Source organism: Daphnia magna, linkage group LG2 (genome assembly GCF_020631705.1).
Source record: "Daphnia magna isolate NIES linkage group LG2, ASM2063170v1.1, whole genome shotgun sequence".
In the NCBI taxonomy this organism is placed as follows: domain Eukaryota; kingdom Metazoa; phylum Arthropoda; class Branchiopoda; order Diplostraca; family Daphniidae; genus Daphnia; species Daphnia magna.
Window position 1 is genome coordinate 6585705 of NC_059183.1, and position 25185 is coordinate 6610889.

A 25185-nucleotide genomic window follows, 5' to 3' on the forward strand; every position below is an offset into this window, starting at 1 on the left:
GAAAACAAAGTGTGTCCAAGTAAACTTGTAGTGGTCACTAGTGAAACAGTAGTGTGTGTTAGTAATACTGATTTTGAAACAAAGAAAAAAATACGCCCCCTTAGTGTTACTTTTATTTTACTGCGTTCACTACAGTAAAATGATAGTTTACTTGGCTACATTATCATTTTATTGTAGTACAATATAGTATTTTTTTACCTGGGATAGTGAAACAGTAGTGTGTGTTAGTAATACTGATATTGAAACAAAGAAAAAAATACGCCCACTTAGTGTTACTTTTATTTTACAGCGTTCACTATAGTAAAATGATAGTTTACTTGGCTACATTATAATTTTATTGTAGTGCAATGTAGTACTTTTTTACCTGGGGCGAAACCTTCCGGCACCACACACCACGCTCTTCATTTCAGACCTCAATCGGTCACTCTAACTTGGGTAGGTAAAGTGAAGGAAGAGGTTTGCCAGAGCAATTAGGGAGCATTGTAAATTACACTGCGTTTTTTTTTAGGCAACCATACAGGTTAGTCAGGTGGCATTGATTGCAATAACAAAATGAGGAATTGAAAAATTGTTAGCAAAGGATCTCACGTATCCAACACATACATGCTGGATGAATTGAGAAGATTGTGTACATATACGTTGTTATTATATTTTTGATTTACAGACAATAGTAAAATGTATTTCGCCCATTCATTTCTGGTATGTTTTCCAAGTATTGATTCTGTACAACTGTAATTTATTGTTATATGCTGTTATTCAGACACGTTATCAAAACAGTGTGGCTCTAAGCTTAGGCGAACTCTTCATCAAACACTTATTTTCACATACGGTGCAGTGAATCTTAAATTCGTCAGTCTTCTTATAAATTTTATGTGCATTTCGTGTTAAACCCACACTTTACGGCGTCGGGCTGCCGGTCGTTCCTCAGTGGAATTGTGTTGGCGATCTGCACAAATTTGAATATAAGTATATGTTCCCTTTGGCTGAAAATGGCAAAACAATATTTAAAATGTATATATAAACATATATTGGTTACTTCGATGGCAAAGCTTTCCGTGCCATCCCTCATGGCAAAGGCAGCGGTTTAGTCCCACGCAGGATCCATGTCGACAGGGCCGCTGACATAAGGGTCGTTGTGCTGGGCGTCCAGGCGGAGTCACCTCACAATGGTCGCCTTTAAAACCCGGGGAGCAGCGACATTGGTTGACTCCTTTGCAACGGCCACCGTTGAGGCACGGTATCACGCACTTGGCTGTCAAACATGTATCCGTACACAGGCAACGCTACAATGATCATAACTACACAGTCCGCTCATACTACAAGCATCTACGATTTCTGGGACTTTCCAACAGAATTTAGTTCTTTTAGATATAACTGAAATGTTTTTCACCTGTCGCCGCAAACAAGAGCGTACCAAACTAACAATGCCTCGACAAATTATTCAAGCCGTCAAAACTTGTCTCGATATTTTCTTTGCCGAACGGTAGAAAAAAGTTAGAAACACTTTACGAGTTGCCACCTCGTTTAGCTAGCAAATTGAATGATAATTAATTTTTATGAAGTTTTTTCAGAAACAATTTGTCCAAAAACTATGGTTTTCGGTGGGGGAAACTTAGTGCCCATAACAAGTAAATCGGTACAGTAATCTAAATAGTGGGTAAAAGTAAGAAGCTTAACGCGCTTTGAGATTTACTTATCTTCTCATTGAGAAGAGAAGAAGACGATGTTTTTAAAAGTTGGTAGGCCTACCCTCCACCCTCTGTTCAGTTGGGGATTCAAATATCCATGAGATGTGTAATGCGACGGGATGTGGCAGTGATCATTAAATCCCGTGATATTTAAAAACTTTATTGTTTCAACAAGGAGTTTAAACAACAAAGGAGGAGCAGTAAAAAAATTTCGCTGAATTACACTACATATCTAACAAAGCAAGTAGGCAACAAGCTAACAATGCATATCCAACTTCCAAGATTTTCAATTAGGGCTCGGCTACGATCACATTCTAATTGGGGACACCGCTAAGCTTCCCCGTTAAAAATATCTAGGAAGTTCGGTGGGGGATTTCTTTTTTCAGTGCGGAACGGTGTTATGGGTGCTGCCCGATAGCCCCGGTAGCCCCGGTGCTGCACCGATAGCACCGCTTCAGCCATAGGGGGTTAGTCGTACCAGTGACCTTGTGTTCTGATAGGCCAACGAGAATCACGTGACTAGGGTCACATTTTGTTGTTGTTGGCCGCAGGGCAACTGCCAATTTAGATCACTATTCATAAATAATGGGGGAAGGCACCGATCTCCTATCACCGAACCGAGCACCGAAATCACCACACCGATAAAGATCATCCCCGCACCCGATCGACTGAAAAGTTCCCCGATTGGCATGGGGCCGAGTGAAGGGCTGGGCCCCGCGCCGATTGGGTAGCTTTTTTTGCGATCGGGTACGTAATTTTTACTTTCGGTGCGGATCTGACAGATCGCAGATCATCCATTTTCTTACCCGTGGGTAAACAGATCCAAACCGGTTCCAAACAAAAAAAGGACCCAGATCCAAGAACCAGTTCCTGGATCCGGTTCCACTACCCGATCTCGGCCAATCGGGGCCGAGCCCTAGCCGAGCGCTATTTTCAATTTTTCACTCAGAAATTTTGTTAAAATAGCAGACATGCGGCAACACCGCGAGCAGACTGCCTAGTTTCGGTTGTGTTGTGAGAACTGAGAAGACAGAAGAGGATAAACTACAAGTTCAGCTTCATTTTTAAGTTGCTCTACCCGGTAAATAATTGTCTCCCGTTATAGTATGTTTCTAAATATTATTATTGAAATCCACAATCCATTTTACCGATTTACTTGTTATACATAGTTTCCCCCTACCAAAAACTCAAAACTCTTGTTATGGAATTAGCTGTGCTGTTATATAATTGATAGAATAAATAAATTTTATAAATATGGTAAATATAAGTTTTTAAGGGCAGTAAATCAAATGGCAACAACTTAAGTTTTAACAAAATGGGTGCATAGTTTAAAAAAAAGAATAGATTGATGTAAGATACATACTGAATTCACAGCGTAGGCCATAGAATCCTTTTGGACATTCACAAGTATCCTTTTGAATACACTTTCCGCCATTAAGACATTTTTCTTTGCAGATGCCTGTTTAAAAAGTAAAATAAAAATTACCTAAGTTCTGACTAGATAAAAATGAAAGTATTTCTATCTGTTTCTATTCTGTACAAATTTTTTTATTTTCATAGAAAACTGTGAAGTTTACTCTTCATTATTTTGTATGAGAATGGCTTATCGCCCAAGTCTGACACGCCTGTGCTTCCGCCAGTTTTCTACATCCGTTAAAAGATCGCCAAAGGAATTAAGAGAAAAATCTGTGCGAGACCGATTCCTAAGAGTGGATCATGCCGGTGAGGTGGGCGCTGATCGCATTTATGCGGGCCAAATGGCCGTTCTCGGTATAATTATGCATATTCTGCACAGGCATTGTTGATTGTCTATTACATTTTTTAAGCTAGAGAATTTTTCTAGGGAAAACGAATGTAGGAAACGTAATCCAGCATATGTGGGATCAAGAGAAGGAGCACAGGAAAAAATTCGATGAACTACTTCCTAGATACCGCACTAGGCCCACTGTGTTGCTACCCATATGGAATGTTGCCGGATTCGTATTAGGAGCGGGTACTTGATTTTACATCTAGTTCTTTTCCCTCTTCCCTACAAGATAAGCTTCATCTCGCTTAGGTTCTGCTTTATTGGGTCAAAAAATGGCCATGGCCTGCACGGCAGCTGTGGAAACAGTAATCACGGATCACTATAACGATCAGATCCGCGAACTCATGAACAACCCGGAGGTAAACAGCGAATTACTGGAAATCATTAGCAAATTTCGAGACGAAGAAATGGAGCATCACGATACAGCCATCTTGCATGAAGCCGAGAAAGCCCCACTGTATCAGGCATTCTCACAAGTAGTTAAAATAGGCTGCAAAGGTGCTATATGGTTATCACACAAAATTTAACATCGCGCTATCATTCGAAGAATTTGGTTGTCTGATTTTAGTTGGGCTTAGCTGCTTTAGAGCTCTTCCCTCCTCGTTTATATTGTATACATTGGTTAAATGACAAATATAGAATATATTCAGACTGACCTCCTTCGCAGTGTAGACCTTGAAATCCAGACGGGCAGCTGCACGTTCCCGGTGATGTGCAGCTTCCGCCATTCATGCACTGAGGGTAACAAAGAGCTGTGCGACAATGTTGACCCATGTATCCCTCCAGGCACTGGCAAATCTTTTCATGGTTGCACCATCCACCGTTTGCACATTTTTTGTCGCACTCCGGATCTGGACCTACTTTAGCGTGTCATAGAACTAATTAATTCTCATTATCATAAAATATATATAAATTTTTTTTCTTTATGGTTTTTGATTTTTTTGTTTTCCTTGTTCCAATTTGACCTTTCCTCTTACAACACTACTCAATGATATAGGCTAGAAACGACGCTCACGATGCGTTATTATTGGTATGAAAATTTTTTTTCTAAATTCATTATTTTGGGTGAAGGATGAGAAGAAGAAAAAAAAACTATTGGTTTTCGAAAAGCATGTGTTCTAAAAAGAGGCGGATGCAAGTCAGCAAGGGATGGCCAGGTAAGGAAAGCGGGTAAAGCATGTCTCACCGTGACGCAAGCCGGCGAATGCAAGGCGGGAACGGCTGCCGGCCGATATGCTAGAAGAGGAAACAGCCAGTCCAGTCTGGCCGTGAGTCGCCAACAGATCTGGAAGCGAAGACAGCGGAGGCCAAGCAGATGCGGATGAGGTGGAAGCGTGCGGGGACGGGACCAGGTGGTGTTGGTGGGGGGCACCAGCGGGACGGATTGCACCCCCGCCGCCGCTGACTTGAGTCACTGCGTTAGCGTACGTTTCACATTACCCAATCGTTTCTAGTTTTTCCATTCTTTATTTAATTGTTTTTAATTAAATAAAAATGCAAGGTAAGTAATTTTTTTTTTTGTTCTTTCTTATTCTTATTTTTGGGTTTCCGAAATAGCAAAGAAAGTAAGTGCCAAACCAGCCAACCGCATCAACTGCGCAACCCTCGTACTGCAAATTATGGTTTTAAATTATAGAGGCATGAACAATCAAACGAAAATCAAAAAGGGAAAATGCTTAAACGGATCATTGAAACTTAATTATCCGTCCCGCGGTTACAGTGGCCTTCCAAACAAATAACGAGGTAGATCACAAAGTTGTCCATCCAATTAAAAACCACGAGGAAATTCCAGGTATAAGGGATGAAGTGATGGTAAAAAGCTCTATTATTTCGATTGTAGAATATAGAAGCGGGCACTTGGAATGAGAACCAAGTGCCAAGACAGAAATCGCCGTTGAGTTCGTCGACGGTCAAACAAAAACAAGCGTGCTATGCGAAGTACTAGCGGTGGAAGCTACACAATTCCCCAAAAGCAGGTCCAAGAAACAAAACTTTTTAAAGTAATAATCAAAAACTGTGTTTTCTGGTCAGGCCAAGTTTGTGGTCAAACCCTATAGTAGGCCTAAATGCCGCCTTCTGCCCTGGTGAATTGTTATTGCTCTTTCGCCTACTTGCGTTTATCATCTCAACAGCGAGTTTTTAAGGGAATTGAGAAAAAGAAAAAGATTTGAAAAAAAAAAAAAAAAACTAAGAAAAGAAAAAAGGTATAATGAATGTTCCACTTACCGCGTTCGGCGCATTCTTTGCGAAGCCTTAAGCGTAGCGGAGTACCTGGAAGCGGTTTTCCTTTGTGGGACTCAATCAGCAAGCCGATGCTAAAGGAAGCTACACCACTCGAATTACCCGAGCAGGGTAACAGGACGCTGAACACTGTCATTAAACCATGAAATGAAGGCATTCAACAAACAAGCGTAAAAGAGGGGGGAGTAAGATAAAATAAAATAACAAAAAGGCGTGAAACTTTTCACTGTTTTAGTGCCTCATTGAAAGCACGCGTCCGTCTACAAAAGATGATGCGCATTGGTGGGGGTTTCTTACCTTTGGGTTTGCGGGGAACGCGGCCTCGTATTTCAACCGAAATGGTGGGCGATTGCAAAATGTCCTCGTTGAAAGATTGCAGACGATCAAAGTGGTAGTAGTATTTTTTGTTCTCGCCCGATTTCCACGTAAAATTGACATAGTCCACCTTATTTGACACAAAGAAAGACTTCATTAAGTATTTCGTATATCGCAAAGAGGTAATCTGTTATGACAAACAAACAAAAAATCTGTAAATATAAATCAAAATATAAGCAGTATTTTTTGTAAAGCAAATCTTTGTCGCCATATCTTCGTAGGCTGTGGAAGAAGGCCAGAGAAAGATCTCGACGATTGGTGACGACTATAGTTCACCCGAAAAATAGACAAAATGGCGCTACATTCTGATGACCAAAATTGGCTTTTTGGTATTTATTGTTTGGTGTCAGAAGCTTGCTGCTGACACGATAAAAGAAATCGCCGACCATTAAAGAAAAGAAAAGCGAGAGAATCCGAGAATGGAAGTCCTGCTGTGACAGTTAGTATTTGGGATTCGTCGTTCCAAAAGAGGCGAGAGATGAGACAAATGGATGGCCGTTCGTGCCAGCCATCAAGACAATGGCTGCAATCAAATTGTTGGTAGTGGACGGAAGGATCGATATGCACGACCGTGGCAGTGTTTCGTCTACTCCCGTCGTCTAGCGCATCGTCATCGCCTTTTTGTTTCAAGAAGGTCATCCTTTTTGACTGTCCATTAGCCCGACTAAAGTCAAACGGAATTTTTTTTATTTTTCCGTCCTCGTCCCCTGTCGTCAGATGGCTTGCTTGATGAATAGCGTGACCGTCAGTCGAAGTTGTCGGACTTCCCTGGTTTCTTTTCTCTGCATATCCTTACATGCACATTTTTTGAGTCTGGATTCTTATGTGAAATGCCGTTGCTTTTGTTCTTCTCGAAAATGGTCAAAAGCTATCCGTCTTCCCTTGCGCAAGCGAGTTAGTTTGACTCGAGCGTAACATATAAATAAAACAGGTGCCGTCAACTTGCCGTCCGCACGTACCAAAATCAAAGAATTCTACGCACGCTTAAAAAGCCCGTTCTAGTAATAAATCAGCAACGTTCTGGAATTCGAGGGAGATTGTTTATCACTCGTACCAAAAATGCGCACGATAAGCAATAAATGACTGTCTATTTGCTGTGTTTTCCGGTACTAGCGACAGTAGCGAACAAGCAGCTAACAAGCAGCGAACAAGCAGCCGACGAGAAATAACGTAAGTTGTAGCTTGAAACTTACCTCCGATGGGATTATGGGCAAATATTTTTCAAAGTTGGGATCCAGAATGTAAGACAAGACTCGGCCATCTGCAGCTATATATATCTCCATGGGGAAACCTAGGTGGTTAAAAAAAAATAATAATAAATTATCCTTGTTAACAATTGCTTCTTTGCACGACACAAACTTAAGCTTAAGAAAAATAATAGTCACATTAAAATAGTAGCATGTGTCATCAAAATCTATTGTTTCATGATTTCTGAAAGTCACTGCAACTCTTGGCCGAATTCCAAGGCCGCTATAAATTAGGTGACCTCGAAAGAACTTAATCGGTAAGTCGTCATCGTGTTGATGATCATCGACTATCACCGACACAGCCTCGGTTGCCCCTCGTGCAGCCACCGTAATGATGGTGCGTTACAAGGCCGTGATTGGTTATCTTTCATGTGAAAGACTGAAAGATGTTGCAAGAGGGAGAGCGTTTTTTTGGTGAGCGTTGAGAAGAAGACGTTTATTTTTAGCTTTAACGCGTTTTTTTCCGTTCGGTCGTCATTGCGTTAGAAAGCAGTTGCGCAAACTGGAGACTTAATCACAAAATTCTTCTTCTGATTAACAGAAAAAAAAAAACGATGAATCAAAAAATTGAAAAATTGATAGCTAGCCACACCTGCAAAAATAGACGATATTTACTGGGTAAGGCAATTTAAATTTTTTTAAACTGGAAATAATCGTCATTTGTGTTTTCAGGCAATAATGCATTCATATCGAAGAATACATTCAAGTGGGATAAATCTTTATTTAAGGTTTATAGAGAACTAATGAAATCATTTTTGATTCTTTAAATATCGAAGTTTTTTCTCGAAACATTTAATGATTTTCATGAACAAAAAAAAAATCTAAACCATCGAGTTTAAATTGGACAAATAATAAAAACTCTATTTGAACTGGACGAAGGTATAACCATTAATTCATAGCAACTGAAACGACTCAAACAATTTCGAATGAAACTTCGACTATCTTTGCTCGTTGAGTTCTATTTTTGGAAGGATTTCTGCAAATTCGAGGGTCAGAGTTTTTTTTTTTTCAATATGACTTTTCTGCAAGGGGCATTGAAACCGCATACACCTTTATGCGTTGAAAGCATGATTGCTTGAATTGCAAAACACAGAAAATTTAAAGTCAAGGGTTAACTACAATAGGAAACGACTTTTCGACAAAGCAACACAGAAAAGCATCGTTTCAAAGGGCATTCTCATCATATTGGCTAGTCGATGAGAATCCAATCAAATAACCTCTAGCGAAAATTCTGATAGCGATAAAAAGGGCAATTTTTTTTTATTGCATTCGATTGGTAATCATGGCCTTCCTTGCTAGTTTCCCTGTCCTTCTGTCACCTTCCAATCGTGCGGTAATTCCACTTAGAAAGCGGCAAAATCGTCTTCAAGTTCCGTCAGAAAAAGCTCGCAAAGTTTTTTTTTTTTATTTATTTTTTACTTCTGAGAAAATGGGGGGGGGGGGGGCGGGAATCTTCCCATGCGCAAATTTCTTCGAAAAAAAAAAGCAAATTAAGTGCGCAACGGAGTCGATAACCTTCCTCAACATTGGGTTGACAGTACAATAACAAACAGCACACAATGACTATTGTCTAGACATTTTGCCAATGGTTGGAATCGCAAGTCATATGCCGTGCTGTGAGATAACAATCAAACGTAGTTAAATGCATGATTGCGCTAAGGGTTTTATACAGCGGAAACAGTGTAGGCATGTAAAGTTTTGCATCGCAGCCGTAATGCTAATCTATAATACGCTGGTCTACACAGTGTATGCACGAAGCCGTGAATATCGTGCAAATAGATGGAGCGGCTAACGAGTTCCTTCCTGTCAAGAATCCTGTCATGCTCTGTCTGATTTGACTGTTTCTGTTTCTCTCACCCTCCTTGTCTTTTTGTCTTCCTCCCCCTCTTTTCTTGTTTCTTGCTTTATCTCCTTTCCATCAGCCAAGCAATTTGCTCTGGCCCAGCTTCAACACCGCCACCGCACCTATTTTCCCTTTCATCCCCATCTGCTTCTTCTTCTTCTTCTTCTTTTTTTTTCATCAGCATCTCCTTCTTATTTTCTTTTTCTACATTTGTCCTCCTCTTAGCCCTCTTCGCTTCTATCTCAATGTTTTCTTCATCCTTTACCTGTTTTGGTTTCTTTTCTTTTTTGTTTTGTTTTGTTTTGTTTTTTTCATTTCATTGTGTTTGTTTTTTTATGTTTTTTTTCTTGTTCGTTTTATCTGACGTTACAGTGTTGTTTTGGATGACTGGGCGGGTAGGATAGACGCTGCCGTACTTCCCCACACCCTTAGAGTGTAACTGAATGGTGCCAAGGAGCTGAAAGAGGAGACAACAATGGAAACAAAGTAACAAAGAGAGCTTATTACCTGAAAACATTTTGACTTGTTGCTGATCGATCCAGAGTGACAAATCATCTTTGTGCTGTTGTTGGCGGTTGCGCCGTTCCATTCGTCCTCCCCGTTTCGTTGGCCGGTTTTTGTTGTTACTGTTGTGATTAACAGAATGATTGCTAGCGATGGTGCTGGTTGTTGCGTAGGTCTTGACTGTTGAGTGACGCAACCGCACGGATGGTTTGGTGACTGGCGTTGACGCACTGCAAATCGGTCGTCGCATCCCGTCCAGCAGGTCACCACCGACGGCCAGGAGTAAAAGGCCGGTGGCGACGATTGTAATGATGGATACTTGCGGAGGTGACGTGACGTGAGTCATTGCACGCTCTACCCTTACTAGCAACGGTAGTAGCGCTCGTCTGGCTCTTCTTACGTCAGGCTAACATCTGTCATCGCCGTCTATTTGCGTAAGAGAAAAATGAACAACATCACCACTAGTTTGGGAAAAAGAACTAAAACATACCAGTAGCGCCCCAGTCTGTATCATACAGAGATAAATAATCAACAAACGTCTATCAAGCTTATGGTTGGTCACGCTTAACTAATAATAATGTGTGTACGTTAATAACAAAAGGAATTATTCAAATCATACACGGGTCTACCGGCATTGGACGGTGACATCCGCCGAAACCTCTAGAAGGTAGAGACACTATATGCAATTATCTGAGTTGATCTATGATTGTTTATGGCATCTGTTGAGCTTTTATGTCAAATGTGTCTTTTTAAAGGGGATCTGCACAACCGTTGGATGACCAAGCTTTTACACTTTATTCCGGGTTTTATTCGTGATTCACAATGCTGTGTGTTCTGCCTTAGGAGTCGTGGGCTCGTGGGTGTCAAAAACTGTTGTGATATGTCGGATAGGTAATCTCCAAGGAAAAAGGAAAATAGCATCATCCGGCGCTGTCAACATAAATTCCAAGTCTACTGAAGATGTTTAAAACTGTTCCATTTCTATCGTCCTGTGTTTGTTTTTTTATTACAATACTCATATTGGATTCTAAATTGTTAAAGGAACAATGAAGAAGGACTGAACATGAATGAAGAGAAATGTTAGAATAGACTAGCCGATACTTTGCCTCTGCAATGTTTTTGATCTCTTGATGCTAAAAGCTCGAGAAATCCATAGTGAAATGCACGACGAGACTATAAATTCGGGGAAAAGAAAACTAAAAAGAATTGCACAGTGGGAAGACGACAGAGTTGTCGAACCGAAAAGTGGCAGTGCTAGAAGGTGCGCCGGGCAGAGTGTTGAATGTTGGCCTCTGGTGAGCGGCTTGATTTATTCCACGAAAGCCATCGTCATTGCCGCCAGGCTTTAACACCGGCTCAAGCGGGCGCCCTCTTTTAGTTTCTTATTTTTCCATTTATTTTTTCTTCTTTCTCTATGCTTGTTTTTTTTTTTCTTTTTCTCTTTTTCTTTCCACACGATAAAGTGGTTCTTTCAGCTTTTGTTCTTTTTGTTCTTTGGCTTTGTCTCTTCTTTCCTTTTTCTTGACCATATTCGCATTGTCCTTCTTCCGAATAATTAACCCAATACAGCTAGAGGGTATAAATAACGAAAAAGGAAAAAGACAAACCGACATCTATTAGGTTTTCAATCGAGAGCCTTAAGATGGGCCCTTTAACATCACCTGAGTCTGAAATTCTTCGAACAAGATGTGTGCACCTCGACCGGTTGGCAACCTGAGAGCAATAAGACTGAGAAAAAGTGGACTTTTGACCTTGTACCATACGGACTTTAATGCTGCACAGACTCGCTGCCAACAGTTGACACGCCCTAATCGCTCCCGACGACGGAGAAAAATAAATAATAAAATAAACAAAGGAAGAAGAAGAAGAAGATCCGGAGAGATCGGATAACCGAGGGATTCGACCACTGAATGTTTAACTCTAGAACGTTTCCGGAGAATTGAATTCCACCTTTCGATAAAATCGTACATCACGTGTGCAACATGTAAACTTTGTGGCCGGTAAGTGTGTGCCAGAAAAAGGAAGGATAATGACAGTAGGATGGGCCCAAAAAACCTGAAAAAGACATTAGAAATTCGAGAAAGATGAGGACTAGCAGTGAGAACAAGAGTAAAAGGAGACGAACAAAAGGAAAAGAAGAGAGAGAGAGAGCGAGATAAAGAGAGAGAGGAAAAGAGAGAGAAAGAGAGAGAGAGAGAGAGAGATAATAGTGACAGGTTGTTTCCACCTCTTCCCCTCCTTCATCTTTCAAGCAACCTACTAGTAATTTTGATTGGGACACACACTAAAGGGCTTTTGACGACATACACTTTGTCTTGCTAAACAGCTTGCATTCAAAAAAACCAGACTGGCAAATTTGGCATTAAAACAAACAAATTTTGCTTAATACCTGTTGCGTTCATGAAGGACAGGAATGTTGACGCCTTTCAGTGGGAAAAATAAATGTCAGTGCTAGACTCGGAAGGTCGTCGACGGGTTGATGGCTCTAATAAAAAATTCTATTCAATTCGAATGGCGTAGGCTGGTACCGATTTGTTCGACCTGTTCGGGTCTAGCGACACTGGAAAACTGTGCTGGCTCTTTTGCGTCTGCTGAGGTACGAACGGAACCACTAACCTCAACAAGGCAGAAGACACTACTTGTTCAACTGATGCACAAGACTTGTCGTGCGCTTTTTCTTTTGAGAATCCTCCTCACCACTTCAACAGATTCCGTGGTGCGCTACGGTACAAGTCTGGTAAAAAAAAAAGAGATACAAGGGGGGAGGAAGGAGGAGGAGGTGAGTAAAGGAGAGGAGGAGCTTTCTCCTCACCCGCCTCTGACCGTGCCACGGCAAAGGGCAAAACCGCATTTATAGGTAGCAGTCAAACGGACGGTAGAAAAAGGCCACATCAGGCACGAGATCTATTATCTACTAACAACTGCCGAAAATTGTTTTACCAATTGGGGAATCATACAAGTACAACATTACACAAACAACCGTGGATGTGTCCATTTTGAAGCTTCGGAACACTGATCGTTTGATATTGCCGTAGCGCATGTCTATTTTGTTGTACGACATTAAATACCAGCAAATTAACTTGGCGGCACCAGCATAATTATCGTAACCATTTTCCCTTCGTTTGTTGTCGGAAGATGATGAGATTGTCTTACGATTGATGTTATGTTTGATTAGTCAATATTAAACGCTATGGAACTTCAACTATACTTTAACGAGATCTGCGTTAACTCTAATTTTTCTCTCAATTCCTTCGTCACTTTTCTTGTGGGGCCAGAAACTACTCACGAAAAGATTTTCTATTCCTGATAAATGCAACTAGATAGTACGGGAAAATAAAAAAAAAAAAAAGGAAAAACAACAAAAACAAAAACCGCCCCCGAAAGAAGCTGGTAAAGATGAAAGACTTCATAGACATGGATCTTCTCTTTTTCATACAAGCGATGATGCTTAACCATACGGACGGTTGCAGATGGACTGATCCCCCACCTTTTGCATCTCTCATCGGCTTTTCACCATCGCTGCATTTTTGTTATGCCATGGGCGTTTTAGAAGCAATCTTTCACGCAAGCTTTCAAGTTTCAACACTCTCGAATAGCTAAATACGCTGGGTTTCCATATTTTGTTCATTACGACGAAGGAAGACGTGACGCCGACTGCAGCACGATTAACACTAACTTGTCAGTTTCTCGTTTCGTCAAAATACAAAGTTGCTTCTGACCACTTAATTTTAAATGAATATACCTGAAGATCATTAGCAATAATTTTCTTCTTCTTTTGTTTCCATGTTTTGCAGATTATTCAAGTGAAGAAGGTAGGTTGAGCGACTAACTGTTACTGTTAATGGCGATATTGCGAATTCAAAGAAACCGCAATCCACTATCAAAGAACGCGTAAATGTAATGATACTACAAGAATACGAAATTAAAGTAACGATACACAATGCAGCATTCCACTTTTTAAAAAGCTGATAGGTAACTTTTTACACCGCAATCCCATCTCATATGATCAACGAAATATGAATTTTCGATGTCATTGCGAATACAAAATTTCTATCTTTGAAATGGAATGTGGAAAATATATCATCCGAATCGCAAAAGAACAACCGATAATTCATTTTCGGTAGTGCGCAGCTTCACAACTGTTTGGAGAAATCACCGAGGCATTTCTGAAACATCCCCTGTTTGCTCCCTACCGAGAAGCCAGTATGTTTTCAGCCAACCTTTTCCTGCAATTCGACGTAATGACAACCGTTCTGCAGAAACCATTATTTGGTTAACCATACCTTTGATGTAAATCATGCCACGCTCCTTCATGATGAAGCCTCCCATCCTCAATAGGGCTACATGGCACTCCGAGCTAATTTGAATTTGCGAAGGCTCCCCGGTTGTACTCAGTCGCGATGTCACGTTCACCGTATCTCCGAAAAGGCAGAAGCGTGGCTTATCTAAGCCAATAACGCCTGCTGCTACAGGACCTACAATTACCAAGGTTAGGAGATTTTCCCAGAATTCTTTCCTGAACGCGCCGTCACCTAGATGCATCCCGATACGAAGCAGGATTGCAAGATGCGGACTGTGAGGAACTTTGTATGCTCGAATGGAATTTAGAAGATTAAGAGCCAACAAGGCAGCTTCTACCGTGTGGTGATTTTTCCGTGGGAAGAGTCCTGACGCCTATAACGAAAAATTGTGTGAAACTATTCTTGTGAAACGGATCTATAGATGAAAGGGGAAAAGATGAAATAATTTACCACAAAATATGTGTCTTTGACGGTTTCCACTTTGTAAACGTGATACCCTTGAACGACGGAATCAAAAATGTTATAGATATCATCTAATAACCGTATATGCTATTCAAACACCAGAGAAAATGAAAGTAATCAGTAAGCAATATTAAATAAATGTACGAAGCTAAAACGTAGAGAATCACCTCATGTGGCGAGCTTATCTCAGAGATTTGAAGAAAGTTACCAATATTCGTAAAAAGAAGAGTCACTGATTCAAAAACTTGTGGTTTAACGCGTAAACCTTTCACTAGCTCATTGGCTGCATGACTTCAAGGGTGACTCGTTAGTAATAAAAATGCAAACAAACAATAAAAACAAGTCATTACCTGGGAATTATGTTAGAAAGCAATTTGGCTTTTTTCTCTTTTTCCTTCTTCAGATTAACCAGTTCATGATCCGTGTTAGAAGCCATTTGAGAACACCTACAAGTGGGTCGATGGATTTAGGGATGAACAGTTTTAGAATGAAGATTATATTAAAAACACAGAATAAGTTTACGTTTCATTTCTCATGACTGAAAGTTGGCAAAACACTGAATCGGCATTGGGACGCAAACCAGGCGCTTCCGCCCAACAGTCTTCCAAGCAACGACGGATAAATAAAGGACAACCGTACTCCAAGTTCGAATCATCCTTCATGTGTGAATATTAAAAACGAAAACGAAGTTATGGGTTACGAAAGCGTAAGACACAAGTTTTTTCCATCTTTTTCATTTTTTTTACCTTGATTTGTGGACGAAAACACTCTACGCGTCCGACGGTATTTAAATTAGGTCCTTGCCGGATTCTATCCACTATTAAACTAACATCAAGTGTGGTTGTTGAGCTTACATTGAAGGGGCCTTGCCGGTGAATGATTTCATGAAGAATTACAGCAAACGCGTACATATCCGCTTGGCAAGACGCACCACAATCTTGATTTCGCAATATTTCCGGAGCCAGCCATAATCTGTCTTACATATTTGGGGTTAAATGAAGACAAGTTCTATACATGTATTTAAGATTTTGCGCATTTACCAATTAAAGTCGAAGACAATTCAGTTCGCGTAAGTTCTCGTAACCGGTTAATACCAAAATCAGATATTCTGAGTCGTAAGTAGGAATTAAGAAGACAGTTCGATGACTTCAATCGTCCGTGGCATGTTATGGAACTGTGGTGAATGTAGGTAACACCACAAATAAGATCTTGGATCAAAGAGGTAATCAAAGGTTTTCGAAATGAAATGTTCACATTTGAGAGTAATTCCTATAATGCAGAACAATCAAAATATTATTATTTCTACATTAAGCTAGGTCAATATATGTAATTTGGACCTGAAGGCTTCCTAATTGGCAATAAGGAGTCACCAGATATATTTTTGGTCTTTAAAAAGTGCACCAACTAAAGGATTAATGTTAGTATGATGCAACTTTTGCAACAAGCTTAGGTCTTTCTGAAGTCTTTGTGGTAGCTGCAGCTGTTTGTAATTAAACCAAGTAATTGACTTGATCCATATCCTTGAACAGCTGTTGCTATGACTATATATGTTATTATAGTCAAATCGTTGTGCATCAGACTATGAAAAGTATAAGAGTTTATCCCACATTCAAACAGTAAATACCTAGATTTACTTACATCCGGTAATTTACTATGAGTGAGACCAAAGAAGTCTTTTTTATCAAGGATTGAAGTTTCTGGTTTGATGACATTTGCCTCCTAACCATAAATGAACATAATTTCATTAATTTCTCTTCTCACCACAAACATACACAAAGTTCATTTCATTGTGTTTTAAACATGCTTACCACTCTCCGAAAGCACATAACTAGAACAGACAAACTTGCTAAACAAATCACAACTGGACCAATCAACCAAATCCCTAGGAAAGAAGATATCAGATAACCACCGTCGATAGTCATAACAGTTGTTGTTGGTCGTTATTCGAGCTGTTTGTCTCAAATGGGTCCCCACATCCAAACCCAACGTACATCCACATATTACAACAAACTAAAAACGCGGCATGTTAATGATACTTTGTTATATTTTGATATACAGCAATTACTGTAAGGGATAGAGGTCTACACTTAAACAGACCAATAAACTTTTGGGACAGATCAGAATCTTAACGCGCGACATGGGTAATCATGCTATTTCAAGTCCTTTGTTTACTTTTTTTTTAAGAAAGAAGGTTAAATCTATATCCGCTACAACCACGATAGGCTGTCGTGGCAAGACGGTCATAACTGTCTATTGCAACGACATCTTTCGTGGCACCACAGACTACGAAGTAAAGACCGATATCCCCTATCTCATTGTGTAATGGTGCATGGCATACGTATTGGACAAATTTTTCAGCTTTTTTCACATTTTAGTACTGAATACGTGCTTCACACACACGTATTAGCGGGAATTGTAGTTAACTTTATTTCATCAATTGTACACCTTAATTTTCTAGATCCCCTTCCGATATCCCGTGAATTATTCCAGAATTTAGTTCTGATTTTCGGGTGAGTTTCTTAAAATACTTATTTACCCCATCTTTTTCACCATTTTTTGCTAGTATACAGCTCATCGTGAAACGCTGCCTAACGATAAATGGTGAAAAAGAAGGGATAAATAAGTATTTTAAGAAACACACCCGAAAATCAGAATTAAATTCTGAAATAATTCAGGGATATCGGAATGAGATCTAGAAAATTAAGGTGTACAGTTTATGAAATAAAGTTAACTAAAATTCCCGCTAATACGTGTGTGTGAAGCACATATTCAGTACTAAAATGGAAAAAAGCTGAAAAATTCGTTTAATACGTACGCCATGATGCCCTAGCGGTTAAGACCGAGCATCGCCCACTGGATTTCTCTCAGCCTTCTGCAGGTGATATCGGCCTTTAATTTGTAGTCTGTAGAATGATCTACGAAAAGTTCGGTGTGTACCTACTGTTACGAAATGTCAAATAAATATTGTATTAGTTGTAAAATTGACCGCTTGAATGCGCGGGCATGCGCTCAGCGCAAATATTATTCCCTACCTTGACCTGTTTGGCCCCTCCCATGACCTCCCCTGCCCTTTCTGCATTGTATAAAAGGCGCCCCCCTGCAGTTTTGGCGCCAGTTGCCGTTGGAGAGTTGCCAGTGATAGAGCGACGACTGGAATAGCCTATGTTTTGGTAATTAGTGCTGTGCCAGTGTTGCGGCAATACAAATTTTGTTATTCGTACTTGTTTTTCGTTGTGCTTCATTACATTTGGTGTCAGAAGTGGGATCTGACGAAGAAAAGCTGTTCACCACGTGCCGTCGAGACGATTCAACTTCAATTTCAACATGGAAAAAAGGTATATTCTTAGCATTTACTAGTTTATATGTATTTGTTTATTGACACATTAGTGCCATAAGCTAGTTTATGTCTGGTAAATTGACGCGTTTAGTGTCATTAACCAATTTTTGTGTTTAGTTTATTGACACGTTTGTGTCATAAGCAAATTTGTGTGTGATTAATTGACTCGTTTAGAGTCATTAATCTATTTTTTGTGTTTTGTTTGTTGACACGTTAGTGTCATAAGCAAATTTGTGTTCGATTAATTGACTCGTTTAGAGCCATTAGTCCAGTTTTGTGTTTTGTTTATTGACACGTTGGTGTCATAAGCGAATTTGTGTTTGATTAACTGACTCGTTTAGAGTCGTTAATCTATTTATGTGTTTAGTATATTGACACGTAGATGTCATCAGCTAATTTGCGTTTGATTAATTGACTCGTTTTGAGTCATTAGTCAATTTTTTGTTTTGTTTACTGACACGTTGGTGTCATAAGTGAATTTGTGTTTGTTAAATTAACTCGTTTCGAGTCGTTAATCTATTTATGTGTTTAGTTTATTGACACGTTGGTATCATGAGCTAATTTGTGTTTGATCAATAGACTCATTTAGAGTCATTAATCAATTTTAAATTATTATTTCTTTATATGATTATTTGACACACTAAAGTCATTGTTGACACATTTGGTGTCATAATCTAACCTGTTTTTATTTTTTAAAATATCTGCGAAGACTGGTGAGCAATCACGGAGTAGGAGGGAAAGAGAAAAAGAAGAGGAAGCTATCAGAAGGACAAAAGAGACGGCGCAATCGCTATAATTACGAAAAAGAAAGAAAAAAACGTGAAGCCGCCGCAACCGCCGCATTGACCTCTTCAATTCCAGACGCTCCTGAGAGGGCTGTAGTTTTCACGTCTGCCGATATCCCGCTTCGTCCCGTCGCAACTGTTGGCCCGTCCGTCTCCCTCAACCCACCAGTATCAGCTAGACCGCATGCAATTCCAGACAGCCAGAGAAGATGTTGCGAAAACTGCCGATCAAACAATTTTCCGAGTGAAGAAGAAAGAGCCCGTAGATTCGTGCAGCGAAGAAAAGAACAGGAAGAGGAAGAAGAAATAGAGAGAATGCGAATGGAGATTCAGTTTGTTGATTGATGTATCTTCATAATTATACCAGTTTGAAGCAAGTTAAAGAAAAAAGAGTTAATACAAAGAAAGCCTCGTTGTCATAATCGACACGTCTTGTGTCTTAAATAAACCAGTTACAGTGTAACTTATCTCGTGGCCTAATAAACCAGTTATAATGTATAATCGACGCATTTTGTATCCTAACAGCTTAGTTTCGGTCCTTAATCAACACATTGGTGTCTCGAAAGACCAGTTCCAGATCACATTCGACAATAAATAGTCTAAAGATTGATTGTCAATGCAATCAAGCTGGTTGCAAATCGACCTCCTGTAAAAGGTGTGTGTGCACTCAACACCAAAGACAGTGTAACAAACGCTGTAAGTGTCATCCCAATCGGTGTGAAAATAGATCAGTAACAAAGTACACTGACTACAAATACCGCAATGGATCAAGATGCTCTATTCGCGGCATTGGCGAACCTGATGGCTAATCAACAACAGCAACAACAGCAGTTCCAAATACAACAACAACAAATGCTACAACAACAAGACGTTCTGATGGCCCTGGCGAATAGACTACTTGCTGCGCGAGCCGCTGCCATGCTCATAATCCCTGCCCCAGCCTGAGGTACTACAACCTCTTCTAAAACCTGCCTTTTCGCTGCTCAACAGTTCTTTAGACCTTAGGAACCAGTGGATACGGTTAGTAATGAGCAGTTCCATGGCTTTACTGAGACATGAGGTAATTTGCCGGGTTTTAGGAAGAGGACCCCGACAGATTACTTCCACCCACATAACATAGGGAAGTTCGTCGGATGTCCGATAGATGACGAGGTCGGATATTGAGTATATCTTTTTATATCCGCCGTAAATCCCGACATCCGATTTGGATGTTCGACGGATGTAATTTTTATTGGTTTTGACCGCCCTAAACAGCGACGTCGGACATTCTAAGGATATCCGAACGGGCTTTAATTTGAATATAAATATGACATGTGTTTGATCTTTAATCTTGAAAAAGATTTTAGATAGTGTCTGGATTCCAACTCGGGTCTCCAGCACGATAGACGAGTGTTATTCCACTGTGCCAATCTACAGATAGATTAATTAACATTTTTGAAAAATCTGATCGAATTGTTGTAAAGCACTTGAATTTTTTCGATAACCAGTCACCAACAGGATTTGCTAAAAGTCAAGATAATGTCGAGCTTAAGGTTAAGCCGGAAGTGTAGAAATGGCAATTAAACAAATTATGCCTTTTTTTATTTTAAACTTCAGCATGATTTATTAAGTTTAAAGTTTAAAATTTTTCATTATTTGAAATTAAAATCCTATCATGAGTATGCTTGATTCGAATTTTATTGAATGCCGAATAATATATATTTTGTTTACTCCATTATTTTATATATTAAGTAAATTTCCAATGGCTTGGTTCACGTAAGCTAAACGGAAAGCTTGCGTGAACAAATTCACGGCTTACATATATATTTTGTTCATTATGCTTGCTGTAATAAATTTGAAAATAAACAATCCCGGCAAATAGATAACCAGAAACACCCCTTTATTTTTTAATATTGTTACGTTTCTGGTTTCTATTTAGACTTTACTCGGTTATTTTATGTTCACAAGTTTAATCGACATGACCAGAGATAAGGAGATGGGACACGGAATAGGGAAAGCCGCCATGACACATTTTAGCCCGCCATCTAGCGGCTAATTCCCTCCCTTTATCATTAGCAGACAAATTCCTAAAATGTATAAGGCGGAGGATTTGAATTTCAAAAGAGAAGGCAGGATAGGGATTCGACATGGTTTCGCCCGAGTGGACCAAAAGACGAATTTCCTGTATGGTCTGACTCAGAACACACGGAGTTTATCTGAAGAAAATTCCAGGAATCAAAAGATAATTGGGGTTTATTCCCAATGGTACTTGGTGTGCTTGTTAACAGAAGTTACCTTGAGAAATACACAGCTTCAGTTACCAGTTGTTCTCTGTAGTTCAAGAGGTGATGTTTCACATTCGCGTTGTTTTGTAAAAGTTGAAATGCCTCCAAATTGCAGTGCTGTTAACTGTTTATTAAAGAGAAGTGACAAATCAATTTCATTCCATACGTTTCCTAGTGACGCTTTACGACTGGTTATATGGCTTAAATATTGTGTGCCTGGATTCAAACCTTCAAAGCATTCTGTGTTATGCTCACTTCATTTTGATCAGTCTTTGGTGACATGGACACCTCGACGTAAATCAAATAGATTAGCTAACAGTAAACTCAATCCGATTGATCTCGACGCACATCCCGAAGCTGAACCTCAAGAAGAGTTGGATATCGTCAATTTAAACACTTCTGTTAAGGTCTCAGTATCTCACAGTGAATCGAACGTCAGCTGCTCTGCTATCAACAACAGTGTTCAACATAATATTTCTCCCGTGGTTTCTTTACCCTCTGTTCGAAGAAGACTCATCGTAGATTCTGCTAGTCCGTTAAAAAGAGCAAGGTTAGATAAAACCTGTGAAACATCAAGTACGCGGTGTTCAAGTCTAACTGACAACAATCTCGAATTCAATTCTACTGTTGATGGTTTGAGTTTCGTCGACTCCGAACAAGCTTCATTAAGTGATGTAGTCAATTTTTCCCCCAACATAAATGGATTTATTGATGACTTGAATAGACTTACAGAAGAAAACCAACGTTTAAAACAGGACTACGAGAATCAACTGGGCGCACTTAAAAGAGAAATTCATGAACTACATATTAAGTACAAGTGTGATATCGATCACCTTGAGGGAGTGAATCTTCGTCTAAAAAGGAAACTGACCGCACTTTTATATCGTGAGCGCCGGAACCAGAATGAACAAAACGTTAAAGAGGGTCAAAATAAATTCTTAATGCAGCAGTTGAAGAAGTCCATGAAGGAATGTCACGATGTAAAGGTAGCTGGGAAAAACTCAATAAGGAAAACAGACATGTCTGAAACAGCTTACCAACTCTTTCTGAACGAAAAGTGGAATTCCGGCAAAAAAGTGGGAAGTCGCAGATACTCTTCATTCATGCGTGACCTGGCAATAAATTTAAGTTTTTATTCTAACGCTGCATATGAAAAATTGAAATCCATCTTTACCTTACCATCAGTTCGGAGTCTTCGACGCTACCTTGCACCGGTTGGTTGCTCTTCCGGTATTTTAAGGAATGCATTGTCTCAGATACAAAAGGATATTGCAGACGGAAAGCACGGAAAAGACGCCGTAATATGCCTAGATGAAATGTCAATGAGGAAGGCCTTGTGCTACGATCCACAACTGAAAAAATATTTGGGCTTTACCGATTTTCCCGATGACAAACCTTCAACTCGAGAAACAGATCATCAACTTCTTGCTACTCAAGTATTAGTGTTTTATGTAGTAGGATTGGACGGCAAATGGAGATCGCCCATGGCTTACTACTTTACCAATCATTTAACCGGGCAAGGCCAAGCGAAAGTCCTCACCGATGTTATTATCGCCTGTCGAGAATTCGACGCAAATGTAAAAGTAGTTACTTTCAACGGGTTGGCGGCCAATATGACGATGGTAAATGTTCTTGGGGCAAACATAAAGTTTCCAGAAAAACGACCGAAATCCATTCCCAGACGGGAACGAATAAAGACTCCTCAGCAAACAGAAGCCGACCGCATGAAGTACGCACCGATGAAGACTACATTCGTTCATCCGAAGACAAAAGAAGACATTCACGTGATGCTAGACACCTGCCATATGTTAAAATTGGCACGTAATTTATTAGCACAAACAAAAAAGGGAATCAAAATACCTGGCTTCCATAAAGCTGCGAAATGGTCATACATCGAAGAGCTATTAGAATACCAGAACCGCCAAGGATTTCGTCTGGGTAACAAGTTAACCAAAAGCCACGTCTACATTGGCGCACACAAGATGAAAGTAGTTCTTGCTGCACAAGTCTTAAGCAACTCGACTGCGGGTGCTCTTCGCCAATTACGTGATGAACTAAAACACCCAAAGGTGAAAATTGAATTTTGATGCATTACGAGACCAATTTTTACTTAATTTAACTTTGCAATACATTCGTTCCTCTAGTTTGTCGGAAGTGAGGCCACTGAGGAGTATTGCCGTAAGTTCAACAAGCTTTTCGACATGCTGAACTCTTGGAATCCGAAACAAGTTAACGATAGGGCACCACTTACTATTTCAAACCTGCCAGAAAAAGAAAAAGAACTTCAAGGATTGCAAAAATTCCTTAAATCATTGCAATTTACTACGGGTAAATTTGTGAGTACCAGCAGGAGAAAATCAGTTGTAATTGGCTTTACAGCAACAATCACATCTACTATCGCACTTGCATGGGATTTGTTGACTCAACCTCTTCTATTAGATTATGTATGCACTAGACTTACTCAGCAAGATCCACTCGAGCATTTCTTTAGCATTATTCGATTGAGGGGTGGGTTGAATAATAACCCAACTGCAATTCAAGTGAAATATATAATGAGAAAACTTCTCGTTATAAAATGTGGTGGCGTGACAGCTTCTTTATCATCAAACTGTTCACTTGTTCCATCACAAATATTTGAGAACCAGAATTTTCACGTAGAAAAAGATTCAATTGATGAGGAAATTGAGATTGATATGGAGATTTTCTGTAATGAGGAAGAGTTAAACGCTTCAAATATTGATGATGCATTTACAAACCAATGTCTTGCCTTCATTGCTGGGTATTGTGTAGTGAAAATTGAACGTCACTTTGATTGCATCATGTGCAGAAAAGCATTGTATGATTCTAGTGAAGACCCTTTAGATAAAGATGCAGCAAATATTTCAAATTTAAGAAAGAATAGAATTATATGTATACCTTCAAACTCTGTGTATAGAATTGTTCTTGCTTGCGAGTCTGTTTTCCAAGTCATGTTGTCACAAGGATTAAAATCTTCTCAGTGTGATTATGCTGCCCTGTTAATCCAGAAAGTACTGAAAATTATTGATGTAAATACCATGTTTCCTAGTCTTTTTCAGCATTCTAAAAAATGTGACGTTAATAACCTTGTGAAATCTGTTGCTTTGAGATTCCTTAAAGTCAGATAGTTATCTTATATCAAAGTTTTCAACCAAAATGTGTCCAAAGAAACCTCGAAACGAAATAAGTTAACTAAGCTTATATTATACAAAAATCTATAAAAGAAATTTCGTTCAGAATATTATTTATTTCACCTTTGTACACTGTGTTGACACTTTAGTTTGACACAAACCAGCTCGATGACATTAGAAAACTGAGGAATTCGTCTGCTAATGATGAAGGGAGGGAATTAGCCGCTAGATGGCGGGCCAAAATGTGTCATGGCGGCTTTCCCTATTCCGTGTCCCATCTCCTTATCTCTGGACATGACGAGCATCGTCGGACCTCTTTACCGACGTCCTGCTCTAACACCATTATATCTATCGAAGATACAGTCAGATAACAAGACCAGACCGTCCATACCAACAACATGAATACCTTGACGGTATGAAAACAAGACCAAGAAACCAGACCGTCCATACCAACAACATAAATAGCTGGACGGTCTGAACACAAGACCAAGAAACCAGACCGTCCGTGCCAACTACATAAATACCTGAACGGTCTGAACACAAGATCACGAAACCAGACCGTCCGTGCCAACTACATAAATACCTGGACCGTCTGAACACAAAGAGGTGCAAACAAAAGGAAAATCATACCAAGTATTCCGGGTTATGTAACGTTTTTGGAGGATCATGGACAATACACTTTCTTTCTTCACTTCTCTAAAACTAACTGACCCTTCTTTCTTCCTTCTCCACTCTTCCTGCTTTCCTCTTCCTCAGGGGCTTACGGATGCCCTACGTCTATGTCGTCAGCTAGTCGACGGATTCCGTAACGCGGCCTTTCCTGACTCGAGTTTTATTACTATAAAACCGAAATGAAAGTGATTAGTAAGGACGAAAAAGAAGAAAATGTATGTTAATGAATTTAGAAAGTTTTATAGGAGAAAACTAACGTTTTTTGATTACGATGCGATCTCTTAATTGAGTTGTTGGTTATCCAGTAACTTTCTTGAGGTGTTTTGAAGTGTTTCAATTGACTGATGTGTGCGGGAATTCGCCGTCAAATATTTTTTTTCTTGCTTCTACAAGATGTTTTACTAGATAACCTACTTTTGAACATTGGCAAACTATTTGATAAAGCCCGATGTATTTTGGTAGCAGTTTTTGTGTATGATGTGGGGACTGTAGAGTGCGTGCAACTAATAC

The 25185-nt window shown here is 39.7% G+C and overlaps 3 protein-coding genes and 2 long non-coding RNA genes across 12 annotated transcripts; 3 read left to right on the forward strand and 2 right to left on the reverse strand.

Moving 5' to 3' along the window:
* Window positions 1-657: 657 nt before the first annotated feature.
* Window positions 658-12413, reverse strand: LOC116917706 (protein shifted). Of its 6 annotated transcripts, none has more exons than XM_032923294.2 (10): window positions 12095-12413; window positions 9709-10131; window positions 7305-7402; window positions 6034-6181; window positions 5722-5865; window positions 4682-4909; window positions 4152-4355; window positions 3052-3147; window positions 1037-1261; window positions 658-946 (listed from the first exon to the last, which is right to left on the reverse strand). In XM_032923294.2, the coding sequence occupies exons 2-10, from the start codon at window positions 10049-10051 to the stop codon at window positions 885-887; spliced, it is 1548 nt and encodes a 515-aa protein (XP_032779185.2). In that variant the 5' UTR covers window positions 10052-10131; window positions 12095-12413; the 3' UTR covers window positions 658-884. The 6 variants fall into 6 exon arrangements, with proteins under 6 accessions (XP_032779185.2, XP_032779186.2, XP_045026321.1 ...); XM_032923295.2 differs by having other exon boundaries at window positions 4152-4352; window positions 12095-12412; XM_045170386.1 differs by having other exon boundaries at window positions 1037-1252; window positions 12095-12411.
* Window positions 2305-4150, forward strand: LOC123470270 (5-demethoxyubiquinone hydroxylase, mitochondrial-like). Of its 3 annotated transcripts, none has more exons than XM_045170389.1 (4): window positions 2305-2769; window positions 3249-3458; window positions 3532-3681; window positions 3760-4150. In XM_045170389.1, exons 2-4 carry the CDS (start codon window positions 3281-3283, stop codon window positions 4020-4022), a joined length of 591 nt encoding a protein of 196 aa, XP_045026324.1. In that variant the 5' UTR covers window positions 2305-2769; window positions 3249-3280; the 3' UTR covers window positions 4023-4150. The 3 variants fall into 3 exon arrangements, with proteins under 3 accessions (XP_045026324.1, XP_045026322.1, XP_045026323.1); XM_045170387.1 differs by having other exon boundaries at window positions 2454-2769; window positions 3745-4150; XM_045170388.1 differs by having other exon boundaries at window positions 2668-2792; window positions 3745-4150.
* LOC123470271 lies at window positions 10128-10730 on the forward strand. The gene is made up of 2 exons (XR_006643900.1): window positions 10128-10372; window positions 10461-10730. It is a non-coding gene; the product is annotated as an uncharacterized LOC123470271 (long non-coding RNA).
* A 1170-nt stretch (window positions 12414-13583) lies between the features above and the next one.
* Window positions 13584-16656, reverse strand: LOC116917705 (receptor-type guanylate cyclase Gyc76C). Its single transcript, XM_032923293.2, is given in 13 exon segments — window positions 13584-13931; window positions 13989-14180; window positions 14238-14379; window positions 14457-14555; window positions 14636-14759; window positions 14819-14914; window positions 14991-15124; window positions 15215-15444; window positions 15509-15737; window positions 15806-15852; window positions 15855-16047; window positions 16107-16187; window positions 16277-16656. Coding segments are annotated over 13 exon segments (1755 nt in total). The 5' UTR covers window positions 16391-16656; the 3' UTR covers window positions 13584-13857.
* Window positions 16657-17302: 646 nt separating this feature from the next.
* LOC116918084 lies at window positions 17303-19088 on the forward strand. Its single transcript, XR_004391396.2, has 2 exons — window positions 17303-17803; window positions 18515-19088. It is a non-coding gene; the product is annotated as an uncharacterized LOC116918084 (long non-coding RNA).
* The last annotated feature ends 6097 nt before the right edge of the window (window positions 19089-25185 follow it).

Excerpts from the sequence above, each read along its gene's own strand:
- LOC123470270 (XM_045170387.1), top strand. The coding sequence starts at position 3,281 with ATGAGAATGGCTTATCGCCCAAGTCTGACACGCCTGTGCTTCCGCCAG. Across the intron at positions 3,459-3,531 it reads GGGCCAAATGGCCGTTCTCG|GGAAAACGAATGTAGGAAAC; the intron begins GTATAATTATGC and ends GAATTTTTCTAG. Across the intron at positions 3,682-3,744 it reads CGGATTCGTATTAGGAGCGG|GTTCTGCTTTATTGGGTCAA; the intron begins GTACTTGATTTT and ends CATCTCGCTTAG.
- LOC116917706 (XM_032923294.2), bottom strand. The coding sequence starts at position 10,051 with ATGACTCACGTCACGTCACCTCCGCAAGTATCCATCATTACAATCGTC. Across the intron at positions 4,910-5,721 it reads CAAAGAATGCGCCGAACGCG|TGACTCAAGTCAGCGGCGGC; the intron begins GTAAGTGGAACA and ends ACGCTAACGCAG. Across the intron at positions 3,148-4,151 it reads AGGTCTACACTGCGAAGGAG|GCATCTGCAAAGAAAAATGT; the intron begins GTCAGTCTGAAT and ends CTTTTTAAACAG.